This window comes from Sphaerodactylus townsendi, linkage group LG17, assembly GCF_021028975.2.
Source record: "Sphaerodactylus townsendi isolate TG3544 linkage group LG17, MPM_Stown_v2.3, whole genome shotgun sequence".
Classification (NCBI taxonomy): domain Eukaryota; kingdom Metazoa; phylum Chordata; class Lepidosauria; order Squamata; family Sphaerodactylidae; genus Sphaerodactylus; species Sphaerodactylus townsendi.
In genome coordinates, this window is record NC_059441.1 from 4,010,279 (window position 1) to 4,025,690 (window position 15,412).

The following is a 15,412-nucleotide window of genomic DNA, read 5'->3' on the forward strand; positions in this document are numbered from 1 at the left end:
GGGGATGATGGGAACTGTAGTCCATAACATCTGGAGGGCCGCGAGTTTGACACCTATGCTCTAGACTGATCCTACACTGAACAGGGAGTTAGACCAGATGGCCCCTTCCAATTCCACGACTGATCCCACCTCCTTGTTTGATCGACAGCTCTATCCACCAAGGAGCCTCTGTGCTGTGGAAACAGCTTGGGGTCACCCTGAAAAAGGGGGGAGGGGGAAGAGGGGGGCAAGAACACCCTCCACTGACTTACAATTATATTAGATTCTATTAAATTAAAACACATAGCACATCTATTTCACAATAAACCACAGCTATTTCGTGGCTCAAATTAAGTTTTATATGGGCGAATTACAAGGTTTCTTACAGTTGGGCCTTTGTAAAGGCAGCCCCCTTTAAAAAATAATAATGAAAAAATGCAAGCATCTTTGGCAGGCACCCTTCCAGTGTGTATTCCCCCCCCCCCGCCCCCCAATAACTTCATGCTCTCCGTAGTGTGTCATGCACGCAGCCGCGCATGTTCTGGGTTGTGGGACTAATTATCTTCTCTTGTTGGGGATGTGTTCCAACAAAGGTGATTCCTACCGCTTCTTCACCCTCTTAGGCGGATTAAAAAAAGAAAGGGAGAAAGAAACGGACCCCGTTTTTATTAGCTTGGCTATGGAAAGACCCCAGCAAAACACTCGCTCATTAAACAGCAGCTTCGCTTTTTCCCAGAATTCTTGAGGAAATATGACTCACCCAGATACTTGCTAGTGGCTGTATTGCTGGTACTGTTTGAACAAAAAGTAAAACAGTATATCATGCGGAGGGGAGAAGGGGAAAGACTGTGTGAGAGCAGTATTGTCTAGCGGTTAGAGCGTGGGGCTAGACCCAGATTCCAATCCTCACATTACCACGGCAACTTGCAAGGTGAGCTTGGGCCGGTGACAACACACTTGCAGCCTGACCTTGCCCATAGGACAGTGGTGGCGAACTTTTGGCACTCCAGATGTTATGGACTACAATTCCCATCAGCCCCTGCCAGCATGGCCAATTGGCCATTGTGGAAGGGGCTGATGGGAATTGTAGTCCATAACATCTGGAGTGCCAAAGGTTCGCCACCATGGCCATAGGATGTTGTTGTGTAGATAGAGGATGAAGAGGAAAGCCGATGTAATTCTGGGATGCATTAACAGGAATATGTTATTATTATTATTTGTTTAATTTAATATACCGCCCTATCCCCGAAGGGCTCAGGACGGTGAACAGCATAAAATACCATACATAAAATCATCGCAAAATTAATTACCATAAATACAATTAAAACAACAGTTAATACCTAACACAGCGTCCCACGAAACCCTTGCTTAAACCCTCCCCAGAAATATATATATATATATGATGGGTCCTGATAGAATAAGGGACCCATATGGGGCAAAAAGGAGGGGCAGGGGTGTCCAACTCTGGCGCCCCAGTGTTCATGGACTACGATTCCCATCAGCCCCTGCCAGCGTGGCCAAATTGGCCCCAACAGGGGCTGATGGGAATCGTAGCCCATGAAGATCTGAGGCGTCAAGAGTTGGACATCCCTGGTCTAAATCAAGGATTGTAATAGTGCCACTCTTTTCTACATCATCTGGAATACTGTGGTTAGTTAGAAATCTTCATCAGGCCAGATATCACAATTTTTAAAAAGTTTCAAAGAGCAAGGTGTCAGGGGGATGCTCTCTAGGTGACTGAGATACATTCCTAACTCAATTCTTGCAACTATATATCAATGCTGCTACCAGATATATGTAACCAGCCTGCTTTATATTACCACTGCCATTTGCAGCATTCTTTCCTGGATCTTTACTTTATGGCTTCACATGCTTTGTAGATAACTAGGCTTCCCCCTGACTCCTTGGTCTCATGAGATATGGGATTGTTTCTGTTGTCTTGTGGGGGCAGGAAGCCAGGTGCATAAAAATCCGGGTGAAAAGTTGGGATGTCTTGGCTTGGCATTGAGATTTGTTTTAGCACACAATTCTGTCAAATCAGACAGTGTTGGAGGGGGTCCTCATTGGCTGGGCTGTAAAGTCCAAAACATCAGAATGCCAGTCCAAGCAATACCTTTTCTTCGAAGCAACCAAATGACTCCAAACGGTGTGCATGTTTTAGAGTTTATGAGAAATCTTCATCAGGCCAGATATCACAATTTTTAAAAAGTTTCAAAGAGCAAGGTGTCAGGGGGATGCTATCTAGGTGACTGAGATGCGTTCCTAACTCAATGCTTGCAACTATATATCAATGCTGCTACAAGATATATGTAACCAGCCTGCTTTATATTACCACTGCCATTTGCAGCATTCTTTCCTGGATCTTTACTTTATGGCTTCACATGCTTTGTAGGTAACTAGGCTTCCCCCTGACTCCTTGGTCTCATGAGATATGGGATTGTTTCTGTTGTCTTGTGGGGGCAGGAAGCCAGGCGCTCTCTGTCATTATCTGTCGCCGACCTTGGGGCGACTCTGCTTCACAGACTCTTTGTTTCAATACTTCTTGGGGAAACAGGAGGGAGGGACTGACAACGGGGATAAAGGAGATGGCAAAGGCCAGATTCACCAGAACTGGCTTTGCCAAGCTTTGGTGCTCGGAGCTTATCGATAAACACTGATGATCAACAACACAGAGTCCGTTGGTTCGAGACCTAGCATAAGGAAACTTCCTCAGGATGTGATGGTAAGTTCCAGTCAAATCTACATTTTGCCTGGATCTGCTTCAAATGGGATCGGGGGCGGGGGGAGGCTTCAAGTACGACTCATGCTATGCAACCCCACAGGTAACCCTTGTGACAGGAAGGGTGCCAACCTCCAGGTGAGTCCACCATATAATTGTAAAGTTGCTGCTTAACCTTGGAAGGTTCTCTTCTGACAAGGTTGGCGGGACGCCCAGAACGGGGAATGTTTCTATTATCTGTATCTCCTGTTTCTTTTGCCTGTCTATGTGAAACTGTTCCAAGGAGGTTTTTGGATGGGAACTAAAGGTGTTTATCTAACTTTGGCGGGAACTGGTGGGGAGCCCGTAAAAGAGGCTGTTCGGACGTTGTGGGGTCAGTTCCCGCATTGCTCGTGATCGACTTAAAATGCCAGCTCAATAAAGAACTTGAAAAGTTACTTTTGGCCTGGACTTTACCGGTTCCTTACATTATGCGGGAACTCACTATTTTCGCTCAGTGTACGTTTCGATTTTTTCCAAAACTTCTTGTCGGGCTCTGCTGCTCGCAGACATGAAGAGGTTGGGGTTCAGGGGTCCGTGCAATTCGGAATATGAGGTTAAGACGGTGGTCCGCAAAGAGGACCCTGTTACTAACCCCCCTGACCCCAGCAGCCCAGAGGGTTCGGTGGTGGAAACAGAACCTCTGTCCTTGGTAGCTCTGTCTCGGCCTCGGCTCAGTCGGAGTGTTGCTTTCCTTCAACTGCAGGAACAGGTCGACCAAGCTACCTTGACGGCGACCCGCCGCACTGTTTCGCCGGGGTGCCTTGCATCGCATCGAGAGCTCTTGGATACTAGTGGCGGTGCGGCCATGGATCGTGCCCCCATGAATAATAGGGGGTGGATGCATTACACATTAGTAAACCAATCCACTCTGCACCCAAGACCAACACACTTGTATGAGGTTTGTTTCAACTATTTTTTTTATAATATAAGAATATTTCAGTTTGTTTACAAAATGTGGACATTCAGTTTCTCTTATTCAAACTTATTCGTTCATACATCAGCTTTCAGCATGATAGTAAAGCATAGCAAACCTGGTAAACCAAAAATAAAATTATGACGTGGTCACCTTAAATGGTTTGTAAATCCTTACAAATCGAACACGTTTGCTTGAAACATAACAGAATATGTATAGTAATTTTCCTGCAGGCTAACCAAACTCTGGTAGGTTTGGTATGGGCTTGGCCCGATTACCTTAATATTAGAGCTTGGCCCAATTACCTTAATATTAGAGAATCATAATATCAGAAAACATTCCTATATAAGTATGAGTTTGGATCATTACTCACTTGCATAAATATCTCTAGTAGACACTCCAATATTAGTGTTAACAAGATTTAGTTCCTGCTGTCCTAAGAATAGAAAAAGTACAATCAGGACAACATACCATTACAAAATGAAAATATCGTTGGTTAATTTTAAATGAGGGTTTATATTTTAATACCTATGGACTGTTTGAACTATGTTGTAAGTCGCCCAGAGTCCTTCGGGGATAGGACGGGATATAAATCCAAAAATAAATAGATAAAATACAATCAAAATAGAGAATTCCCTAATTGTCTATGCAAAGTTCCCGGGACCGCAGACTCTCATGCAGACTGCGTTCTCTCATGTCTAGCATTTGTCTTCAAAGAGCACTGATACTTTGCTCAGCTTCTCTCGATAACAGGTGCAGTCAATAACCCCGCAGCACCTGTGTGCTCCTTAGAGGAATGCTGAAAAATCAATGTTCTGATTGAACCCGAATGGCTCCCTATGTCAAGGGGATTGTATCTCGGTGATTGAGATGCATTCCCAGCTCAATGTAATTGCTCCAAGATATACGTAGCCAGCCTGCTATATGTCACCACTGCCATTCTGGGGCATTCTTTCCCTGATCTTTATGGCTTCACACACTGAGTAGATAACTAGGCTTTCCCCTGACACTTTGGTCTCATGAGAACTGGGACTTTTTACATTATCTCATGGGGACAGGATGCCCGGGGGCTCTCTATCTATCGCCGACCTTGGGGTGCCTCAGCTCCAAACTAACTCTTTCTCACATTTCTTGAGAAAATGTGGGGGGACTAATATCAGAATAAAGGGGATAGCAAAAGGCAGGTTCGCCAGAACTGACTTTGTCAAACTGGGTGCTTCGATGCCTATCAATAAACGCAATTGATCAACAATACAGAGTCTGTTTATTGTTGCAAGGTTCGAGCCCTAACACCCTGGAATTTACGTGAAATATGTATTTTCCTTCCAATTGTAATAATCTCTGCTTGATGGTTTTCATGGTGGTTAGAGTTGTACTCTTGAAGGTGTCTGGAGGATGTTGTTTTTCAATAAAGTGTTGAACCAGGGGGGCATCATAAACTTGATTTCGGATCCTGGAGTTGTGCTCTACTAATCTGATCCACAATTTCCTTGTGGTTTGTCCAACATACAGTACATTACATTCACAATGTAATAAGTAAATTATGTTACTGGCGTTACAATTCAAGAATCATTCCAGTCTTTTTTTAATGCCCAATTCCTCTATTATCACCTCATTACACTCTAGTGTCCTTCTACAAATAGAGCATTTGTAGTGTCCAGTGATATTTGGAATATTTCTATTCCAGTGGCTATTTCAAGGTGAGTGCGTCAAGTGTCCACCTCACAGGTGTTTCTCATTAAAGGTGTACAGATTATAGATATGATAAGTCCCGGCTGGAGTGAAGTCCCAGGGGCAAACTGTCCGCAATCTGTAGATGTAGTAAGTTCCTGTTGTATGCGAGAGGCTCGGTGAGCAATAATAGTAAGTATAATGGAAAGTCCAATCATTATGTATAAGTTTTTGGATTTAACATTTATCAACAGGAATATGAACATTATTGCTTAAATTGTAGATATTCTGAGCCGGCGAAGATTCAACGACATCAGACACCAACCCAGGAACCAACAAGCTTGATACAATTGTTCGATACAAACTTATTTCAAACCTAAGAATCTGTCGCACCCACAAAAAGATGATTGGTTGGGTTTATACTACTGAGAAACAAATTGTACTTATATGGAAAGGAGGATATATGTGTTGTTTTATGTGTGACAGTCCCACACAAGTGTTCTGTGTATTGATACTTGAGAGACTTTCGGTGGATATGTTTTGGTGTAAAGCGTTTAAAGCCAGGATGTCCAACTCTGGCGCTTCAGATGTTCATGGACTACAATTCCCATCAGCCCCTGCTGGCATGGCCAATTGGCTGATGGGAATTGTAGTCCAGGACCATCTGAAGCGCCAGAGTTGGACAGCCCCTGGTTTAAAGATAATCAGTCTTGTGGGGCGCTGTGTGGTTTCCGGGCTGTCGGGCCGTGTTCTAGCAGCATTCTCTCCTGACGTTTCGCCTGCATCTGTGGCTGGCATCTTCAGAGGAGCTGATGGTAGGAATGGAAAGCAAGTGGAGTATATATACTGTGAGGTCAAAAGGTGACGCCATCTGAATAGAGTAGCCTGGCATGTGAGTCACAGAGAAGTCACGCTACAGACTTCTCTGTGACTCATGCTACAGACTTCTCTGTGACTCATGCTACAGACTTCTCTGTGACTCATGCTACAGACTTCTCTGTGACTCATGCTACAGACTTCTCTGTGACTCACATGCCAGGCTACTCTATTCAGATGGCGTCACCTTTTGACCTCACAGTATATATACTCCACTTGCTTTCCATTCCTACCATCAGCTCCTCTGAAGATGCCAGCCACAGATGCAGGCGAAACGTCAGGAGAGAATGCTGCTAGAACACGGCCAGACAGCCCGGAAACCACACAGCACCCCAGTGATTCCGGCCGTGAAAGCCTTCGACAATACAATCAGTCTTGTGACTGACAGCCTTTTTCTGTGCAATTGGCATTAGCTTTGTTTGTGTTGCACAAACTCCCAAGTGTTTTAATATGGCGGACAACCCAGAGTTGGCAACTTGGCAGGGCCAGTGTGGTGACTGAATCTCTCTGGAAGTTGCACCACCTGACGTAAACTGCTTCGGTTTTGTTGACCAGTTTTCTTCTGTAAGTCCTAATCTCTCCCATGTCCCTTTTCGAAGAGTACGGCTCGGAACTCTGCGCCATTCCCCAAAGAGAGCGAAGCTTCTGTTTTTGTTTAATGTGCAACATGTGAACCTTTAGCTCCCCCGCCCACCTCCCTAGCATGCGCGTTCCATTACTCTGTGGTGTTTGGGGGGTTGTTCAATAGTGTAGTTTAAAAAAAAATCCACTTTGGCGCTGAAGCCTGGATCCAGTTACAAAGTGAAGGCATCAGATCATCTGGAAGAAGGAGTGCCCCCTCCCCTTCCCTCCCCCCCCCCATTTTATCAAGGGGATGCCAAAACAGAGCGAGGCCTGCTTTTTATCAGTGGGTCCCCTACCTTGACTTTCTCCCCCTTCATGTCAAAGAAAGCGATTAACCACACTTAACGAATATGACAAAGCCATTAGCATTCACAATGACGGAATCATGGCAGTTTTTTAAGGAGGAGAAGAAGAAGGAGGAGGAGGAGGAGGAGGAGGAGGAGAAGAAGAAGAAGAAGAAGAAGAGGGGGAGTTTGGATTTATATCCCCCCTTTCTCTCCTGCAGGAGACTCAAAGGGGCTGACAATCTCCTTGCCCTTCCCCCGTCACAACAAACACCCTGTGAGGTAGGTGGGGCTGGAGAGAGCTCCGAGAAGCTGTGACTAGCCCAAGGTCACCCAGCTGGCGTGTGTGGGAGTGTACAGGCTAACCTGAATTCCCCAGATGAGCCTCCACAGCTCAGGTGGCAGAGCGGGGAATCAAACCCGGTTCCTCCAGATTAGATACACGAGCTCTTAACCTCCTACGCCACTGCTGCTCCAATGTCACTGCTGCTAAATATCAAAACAAAGGCCAGCTTTCTCGGAAACCCCCATTCATACATTTGTAGTGTTTCCTTAGAGTTGCTGGAGAATTTGGGAGCAGAGCCTGGGGAAGAAGGGGGGGGGACATTGGTGGAGTGCTGGGCTGGAGCCCCCCCTCCAAAGCTGACCTCAGTAGTCTGAAGTAAACTGTAATTCCAGGAGTCCCACCTGGAGGCTGGTAACCCTATTGGAAGTCCAGTCATGATAGGGTGAATTTTATCCAGGACTTGTGGGGCCCTGGCAGCGCAAGGCCTTGAAGGGGGGGGGGGGCAGCTTTCTTTGTGTTCCTCCCTCTCCCTCAGCTTGCATTGATGCCTCTTCCAGCAAACAGAGAGCCCCCCCAGCAGGCGTCTTGGAAATGTCACCCCCAATTACAGGCTTGGCCTTCAAATCCCTTTCCCAACACAGTCATGCTGAGAAGTGCTTCTTATCTTATGAACTTCCAAGGGGCCCGGCCGTGCCAAGCAGGGGAGCTCCGTGAGCTGGCTTAAAGGGGCTTTGCCGGGCAGCCGGGCAGCAGAAATGGCTCCATTTGGGCGGGCGGCTTTTCTCTGGAGGGTCGGTGCGGTTTGACTCTTCTACCCAGCAGAGAAACACTGCGGAAATCCATCAGCGTGCCGAACATCTAGTCCAGGCCTGGAGATCTCATGCAGTGACAACTGGTTTCCAGTCTACGGATCAGTTTCCCTAGCGCAGTGATGGCGAACCTTTTTGAGACCGAGTGCCCGAATTGCAACCCAATTCCCACTTATTTATCGCAAAGGGCCAACACGGCAATTTAACCCGAGTGCTGAGGTTTTAGAAGAAGAAGAAGAGTTTGGATTTATATCCCCCCTTTCTCTCCTATAGGAGACTCAAAGGGACTTACAATCTCCTTGCCCTTCCCCCCTCACAACAAACACCCTGTCAGGTGGGTGGGGCCGAGAGAGCTCCGAGAAGCTGTGACTAGCCCAAGGTCACCCAGCTGGCGTGTGTGGGAGTGTACAGGCTAATCTGAATTCCCCAGATCAGCCTCCACAGCTCAGGCGGCAGAGCTGGGAATCAAACCCGGTTCCTCCAGATTAGATAGACGAGCTCTTAACCTCCTACGCCACTGCTGCTTTTTTTTTAGTTTAGAAAAAAACGGTTGGCTCTCTCTTCCTCTGCCCCACCCGCTCGAGCAGGGGCCAGCTTGCTCTAGCCTCTAGCAAGTCCTGCGTGCACCGCTCTGTCCCCCCGCGCAGGCAACAGCCACCCTGAGCACAGGCACCAGGCCCGCCAGCCAAGTCCTCCCTGCTCACCGTGGTGCACGCACGTCGTGCTCAGTGGCCCAAGCCAGCCTAGATGTGGGGGGGGGGTGATTTTCTGCCCCCCCACATGATGAACTCTGTGTGCACATGCCCACAGAGAGAGCTCCGAGTGCCACCTCTGGCACCCGTGCCATAGGTTCGCCATCACTGCCCTAGCACAAGGGTCTGCAACCTGTGGCTCTTTAGATGCTCGTGGACTACAATTCCCATCAGCCTGATGGGAATTGTTGTCCATGGACATCTGGAGAGCCACAGGTTGCAGACTCCTGAGCGGAGCACCTTAATCTGGGAGGGAATGAAATATTCTGAGAAGTAGAGCCAGAGAGTTGTCAAACTGCACCAGGTAGGACAAAAAACACCCAGCGTACCAATTATTTAAGAGTTTGGAGTTTGGATTTATATCCCCTCTTTCTCTCCTGCAGGAGACTCAAAGGGGCTGACAATCTCCTGGCCCTTCCCCCCTCACAACAAACACCCTGTGAGGTAGGTGGGGCTGAGAGAGCACCGAGAAGCTGTGACTAGCCCAAGGTCACCCAGCCGGCGTATGTGAAAGTGCACAGGCTAATCTGAATTCCCCAGATAAGCCTCCACAGCTCAGGCGGCAGAGCGGGGAATCAAACCCGGTTCCTCCAGATTAGATACACGAGCTCTTAACCTCCTACGCCTTCTGGAGAATCAAAATCTCTTCTCTGTTCAGCTCCAGTGTTGAGGCCAACATTAAAAAGAAAATCTGTGGTGTCCAAGCTGCGGTTGTGGTCGGCTGTTTCTGCTTTGCCGTCATTAACCGAAGAGACTCGCCCGGCTGGGATTTTGTGTCCCGTGAAAACTGAGCCGCTCAGCCTCTCTCTTTTTTGGGGTAGTTTTATTCATGAAACAGGAGTTTCGTTTTGTCTCTTCCAGGCCGAGGTGTTTGGCGTTGGTCTATTCTGGGCGATTTGGGACCAGACGTGTCGCTTCGTCTCCTTACATTCATTGAGATCAAATCATTTTTTATTTTGAAAGTCATTTTCAAAGAAGGGATTTCTGCCAAGAGAGTGACCCCTTGTGGATTATATGACTATATTTTTTTTAGTTTTAATTATTTGCTTTGAAAAAATCAAACTCTCGCTATAGACCAGTGGTGGCGAACCTTTGGCACTCCAGATGTTATGGACTACAATTCCCATCAGCCCCTGCCAGCATGGCCAATTGGCCGTGCTGGCAGGGGCTGATGGGAATTGTAGTCCATAACATCTGTAGTGCCAAAGGTTCGCCACCACTGGTCTATAGCCAATTGGCCATGCTGGCAGGGGCTGATGGGAATTGTAGTCCATAACATCTGGAGTGCTAAAGGTTTGCCACCAGGGCTATAGACTCTTTCCCCCCTCCCACTCTGAATTATCAGAAGATTTATTGTTAAACGGAGGCGCCACAGTGATTTATGACTCGATTCAGTCCACCAGCTCCATACAGAAGAAAGAGGCCGTGAGTCAGATGCTCCACCAAACGGTAGGTATATATTACACTGTTGGGAAAAGGAAAGCCAAAAACCAGCTGGCCGACTGTAACAATTGGAGAGATCCTTTCTTTTGATGACAGGATAATCTACATCCCCGAAACATGATGGGCTGACCGGAGCTTGGAGCTGTCAGGTGCAGCTTGAAAAATGTTCGGAGGCGCAAGGATTAGGGCAGCTCACCAGTTTCAGCCGGGGTTACTCTCCTGCATCACAGTCCTCTTGAAATTAGCCCTGCACACGTCCCAGTGCACAAACTTGGGCATTAGGAGGAGGAGGAGAGTTGGAATTACATCCCCCTTTCTCTCCTGCAGGAGACTCGAAGGGGCTGGCAAACTCCTTGCCCTTCCCCCCCTCACAACAAACACCCTGTGAGGCAGGTGGGGCTGAGAGAGCTCCGAGAAGCTGTGACTAGCCCAAGGTCACCCAGCTGGCATGTGTCGGAGTGTACAGCCTAATCCAGTGGTGGCGAACCTATGGCACGGGTGCCAGAGGTGGCACTCAGAGCCCTCTCTGTGGGCACATGCAAACAAAGTCCCCCCCACACACACACATCTGGGCCTCTGGGCTCAATTATTAGCATTAAACCTAAGACCTAGTTTTGGGGAAGCAGTGTAGGCAACCCTGTTAAGCGCTGTTAAGCCCCACTGATTTTCATGCAAAGAACTAAAGCACGATCCTTTACTTGGCAGTAAGCTCGGTTGCTGGCAATGGGGCTTGCTTCTGAGTAAACCCTCCTAGGGTCGTGATTCACCCGTTGGAAGAGTTGCATGGTTGCTTCAAAGGAAAGCCACCCACTACCACCAAGCTTACTCCCAAGGAACGCACCCTCAGAGCCAACCGTTTTTTCTAAACTAAAACCTCAGTATTCAGGTTAAATTGCCGTGTTGGCACTTTGCGATAACTAAGTGGGTTTTGGGTTGCAATTTGGGCACTCGGTCTCAAAAAGGTTCGCCATCACTGGGCTAATCTGAATTCCCCAAATAAACCTCCATGCCTCAGGCGGCAGAGTGAGGAATCAAACCCGGTTCCTCCGGATTAGAGTGCACCTGCTCTTAACCACTACGCCACTGCACTGGAGCTTGGGGCATGCAGTGCTCCGGTTCAGTTAAATGGGATGTGCATCATGAACTTGTAGTTTTTCAGGCTCTTTCAGCCTGATCCTGCGCTGCCACCTTCCCCCCTTTCCTGCCTCCTCCTCTGTCTCCCTCCTCTCCACTTGTCCAGCTTCTCTTGATGCCATTGGCTGGCATGCTGTGACATCATGAGGGCGGGACTCTCCTGGCAGGAGAATCATGTTTTCCTTTGGCTCAGATTCACTGAGTCATAGAAGCACAGCCATAGAACACGTCAGTCATGATTTCAGATCCTGAATTCCAACCCCTGGCATGAAGCCATATGCCCTCGGTCACGGCCAGGACACCTCTAGGGAAAGACTCGCCAGGTAAAGGAGCATATGGTACCGAGTGTGGCACTCGCCAGCATCGTTCCTGGTTCCTGTCAAGTGTTTCAGCAAGAAGGTGAGGCCAGGTGTAGCTTTTGCCCAGGAAGGCTTCTGATTGGTTGTGCAAATTAAAATAACATTGGGGTGCTGTGTGGTTTCCGGGCTGTATGGCCGTGTTCTAGCAGCATTCTCTCCTGACGTTTCGCCTGCATCTGTGGCTGGCATCTTCAGAGGATCATGCAGGCGAAACGTCAGGAGAGAATGCTGCTAGAACACGGCCATACAGCCCGGAAACCACACAGCACCCCAATGATTCCGGCCTTGAAAGCCTTCGACAACACTGCGTGTGCTGCTCTGATCATTATTTTATACATTGGTTCCAAAGTTCTATTTACTCTTATATCATCTTTTATCCCCACTATTAATAAATTATTGCTTACATCAATTTTTACTTTTACTAACTGTTCTACATATTTCATCTCTCTCTCTCTCTCTCTCACTGTTTGCAGGAACTCAGCCGTGTGAACTACATCCCGGACTCCAAGGTCTCTCTGGAGAAATGGCACCAGAATATAAGCTCTTCCCTCCCCTCTGGAACAGGACAGAAACCACATTTTTGCCCATTGTCGCTACTCTCTTCGAGTGGGGGAAAGACCCCCCCCCCAAAAAAAACCCAAAGCAGATGGCCCCCGCATTCAGTCCCTGGAAAAGACCCCTACCCCAAATGAGAGCGGCTGCCAGTTGGGACTCCAAGAACAGGGCTGCCTCCAGGGAACTTCTGGAGATCTTCCAGACCTTAGAGATCATTAACCCTGGGGAAATTGGTTGCTTTGGACAGGGAATTCTGTAGCATTATACGCTGCCTTGCCCAATATTAGACAGATTGGAGAAGATACCTATCTTTTATAAGAAGTTCTAAGGTTTGTTTTAAGTATCATATTTGATATTTCTCCAATCTGTCTAATATTCGGCATGGTAGGATACCTATTGCTGTATTATTTTGCTTTTAACTTGCTAAACAGATCTAATTTTATTGCAATTTTATATTAGGTTGTATTTTTACATTGATGTGTAGGGGTATTTACTGTCATTTTCTCTGGCTATTTCTTTTTTTTTTAAATCTGAAGTGATTCGAATCCCTCGAAGTCAACCGTCAAGCTATGTGGACTATTTCCTTGCTACTGAACTATACTTGAGACTGCAGAATGTGTCTGTGTAAATCCTGATCTATCTATGCCTATTAAAGGTCAATAAAGATAAAGATATACACTGCCAATGTCCGTCCCTCCCCAAATCCTGCTCTCTCTGGGCTTCGCCCCCAACCTCCAGGAATTTCCTAGCTTGGAGTTGGCAACCTAACATAGGATAAGGAAAATACCTTATGAAAAATACAAAGAAAGATGGGAACCTTGGTTTATCTACTTTAAGGAAACAAATGATATCAAACATCACTATATTACGTACTGAACATTATATTAAGTATAAAAGTGAATACAGGAAGAAATGGATGAATGGCACCAATTGTTCTCTAAGTGATAAATAGCTAAAAATGACTTTCTGGATGATCAATGTTACAGGAGGAAACAAAGGGGGGGATACTACTCATCTAGTGTAATATGGGGGACTTTGAACTTGTCTTAGTCTGCTGATAGTTGTCTTGCTGGTGTATTACAGAAGGTTTACGAATTGTTATAGATAGCGAATAGTAGTGGATATAGTAAACAGGATTTTTTGGGGGGTAAATATTTGTGTAATTAATAACAATATGTAAAGTATTGTCGAAGGCTTTCACGGCCGGAATCACTGGGGTGCTGTGTGGTTTCCGGGCTGTATGGCCGTGTTCTAGCAGCATTCTCTCCTGACGTTTCGCCTGCATCTGTGGCTGGCATCTTCAGAGGATCCGATGTTGGGAAGTCTTCATTGTTGTAGTCTTCATTGTTACTCATACTTCTATTCAGATGCCCTCAACTATTGACCTGGTTGCCTTCTTTGTTACTCACAGACAATGTTTCTCCACCCACCCTGGACACTCCAACAAATATATATACTCCACTTGCTTTCCCAACATCAGATCCTCTGAAGATGCCAGCCACAGATGCAGGCGAAACGTCAGGAGAGAATGCTGCTAGAACACGGCCATACAGCCCGGAAACTACACAGCACCCAATATGTAAAGTTTTAATATTAGATAATAATCTATATTTAGTAAGGATTGTTAAATTGTTATATATTTATGTTGTGTAACAGCTTGATTATTGATGTATATATTAGTAATCTTTGGTTGGAACTAAAAAATAAAATTAAAAAAAAGAACAGATAGTGCTGGGCCCCCATTGGCTCACTGACCTGGCAAGCAAGAAGTCTCTTTCACGTGTTGTGGAGGTGATTCATGGCTAGTGGAAGCCTTTTGACTTCCTGCCATTCTCCCCAATGTAGGTTGCTATTTTCAGGCACCCTGTTTTGAGTTCTTGGAAGCCACGTTCTAGTCTGAGCTCTACCCACGTAAACTCTGTGGTGGTGGTGAACCTGTGGCACTCCAGATGTTCATGGGCTACAATTCCCATCAGCCCCTGCCACAGAGGAAGCCATTCGACCCATCAACTTGGAACACCCAAGGAGCTTGGCTTCGAATTCTGGTATCATGAACAGGATGGGAGAGTACACTATAAAATTTTTGGAACGCCAAGAAATTCTGGCGAGGCCCTACTTGTTCTCATACCGTTACAAAATCCTGACATGGATATCTCTGAGACACTAATTAGGGATGGGCGAAGCAGAGGAGAAAAAACAAAGAATCTCCCTTTGCTCTCTTTTTGGAGGAGGTGGGGGGAAGTTCAGCAAATGGCTTGAACACGGGTTCATTTAAACCGTTGCCGTTGCCCGTGCAGAATCAACCATACAAAGACCTTTATGGACTTGGCCCCTCCTATTTGTGGGACTGCCTCTCTCCCTGCATATCGCTTGTCTGAGCTGGGTCTTTGGCAGGGACCAACCTGCAAATGGGCCAAATCAGCAACTTCCTGCAGCCGTGTTTCCTCTGTTGTGACCCCCACCCTGTGGAATGGCCTTACTGTGGACAAACAGTGCAAAACTGAATTGTTCAAGAGGCACAGGTAATAAGGTTGCGCTGCCCAAAATGATTTACAAACTCACTTGAATAAACGATTTAGGGACTGCGATCTATGCATCGGTGGGACCGTCCCGCATCCGGCAGATATTTGAAGCCATCACAAACTCTGCACCAAAATTTTGTCTCGAGCTCGACACAAAATATGTTTGCAGCTTTTCTCTACTCTCCCATTTTTAACAGGATCAGAAGTCTGAGAGCTCTCTTGTCTCTTCCTGAATATGTGCCCAGACAGTATCCAGAGGCTGGTGCAACAAAACCCTACAAAAACACTGGTTACGATAGCCCTCAACCCAGAAGCAAACCTCTCCGTACAGGGCAAAAACGCCCACCTCTCGTCTTCGCCTGTGCTCCTAATGGAAGAGCACGCTGTTGTACATCTGCAGAGTTTTACCGCAAAGCAAACTGGCCATCTGTCTGAAGAGCCCTG

General features: G+C 46.9%; 1 protein-coding gene across 1 annotated transcript in view; it reads left to right on the forward strand.

Moving 5' to 3' along the window:
• The window catches only part of SMAD6 (SMAD family member 6), a 63,389-nt gene extending 50,684 nt beyond the window's left edge, over positions 1-12,705 (forward strand). The window contains exon 4 of the mRNA XM_048482084.1: positions 12,365-12,705. Coding sequence (XP_048338041.1) covers positions 12,365-12,705 — 341 coding nt within the window. The remainder of the gene's footprint in view (positions 1-12,364) is intronic.
• The last annotated feature ends 2,707 nt before the right edge of the window (positions 12,706-15,412 follow it).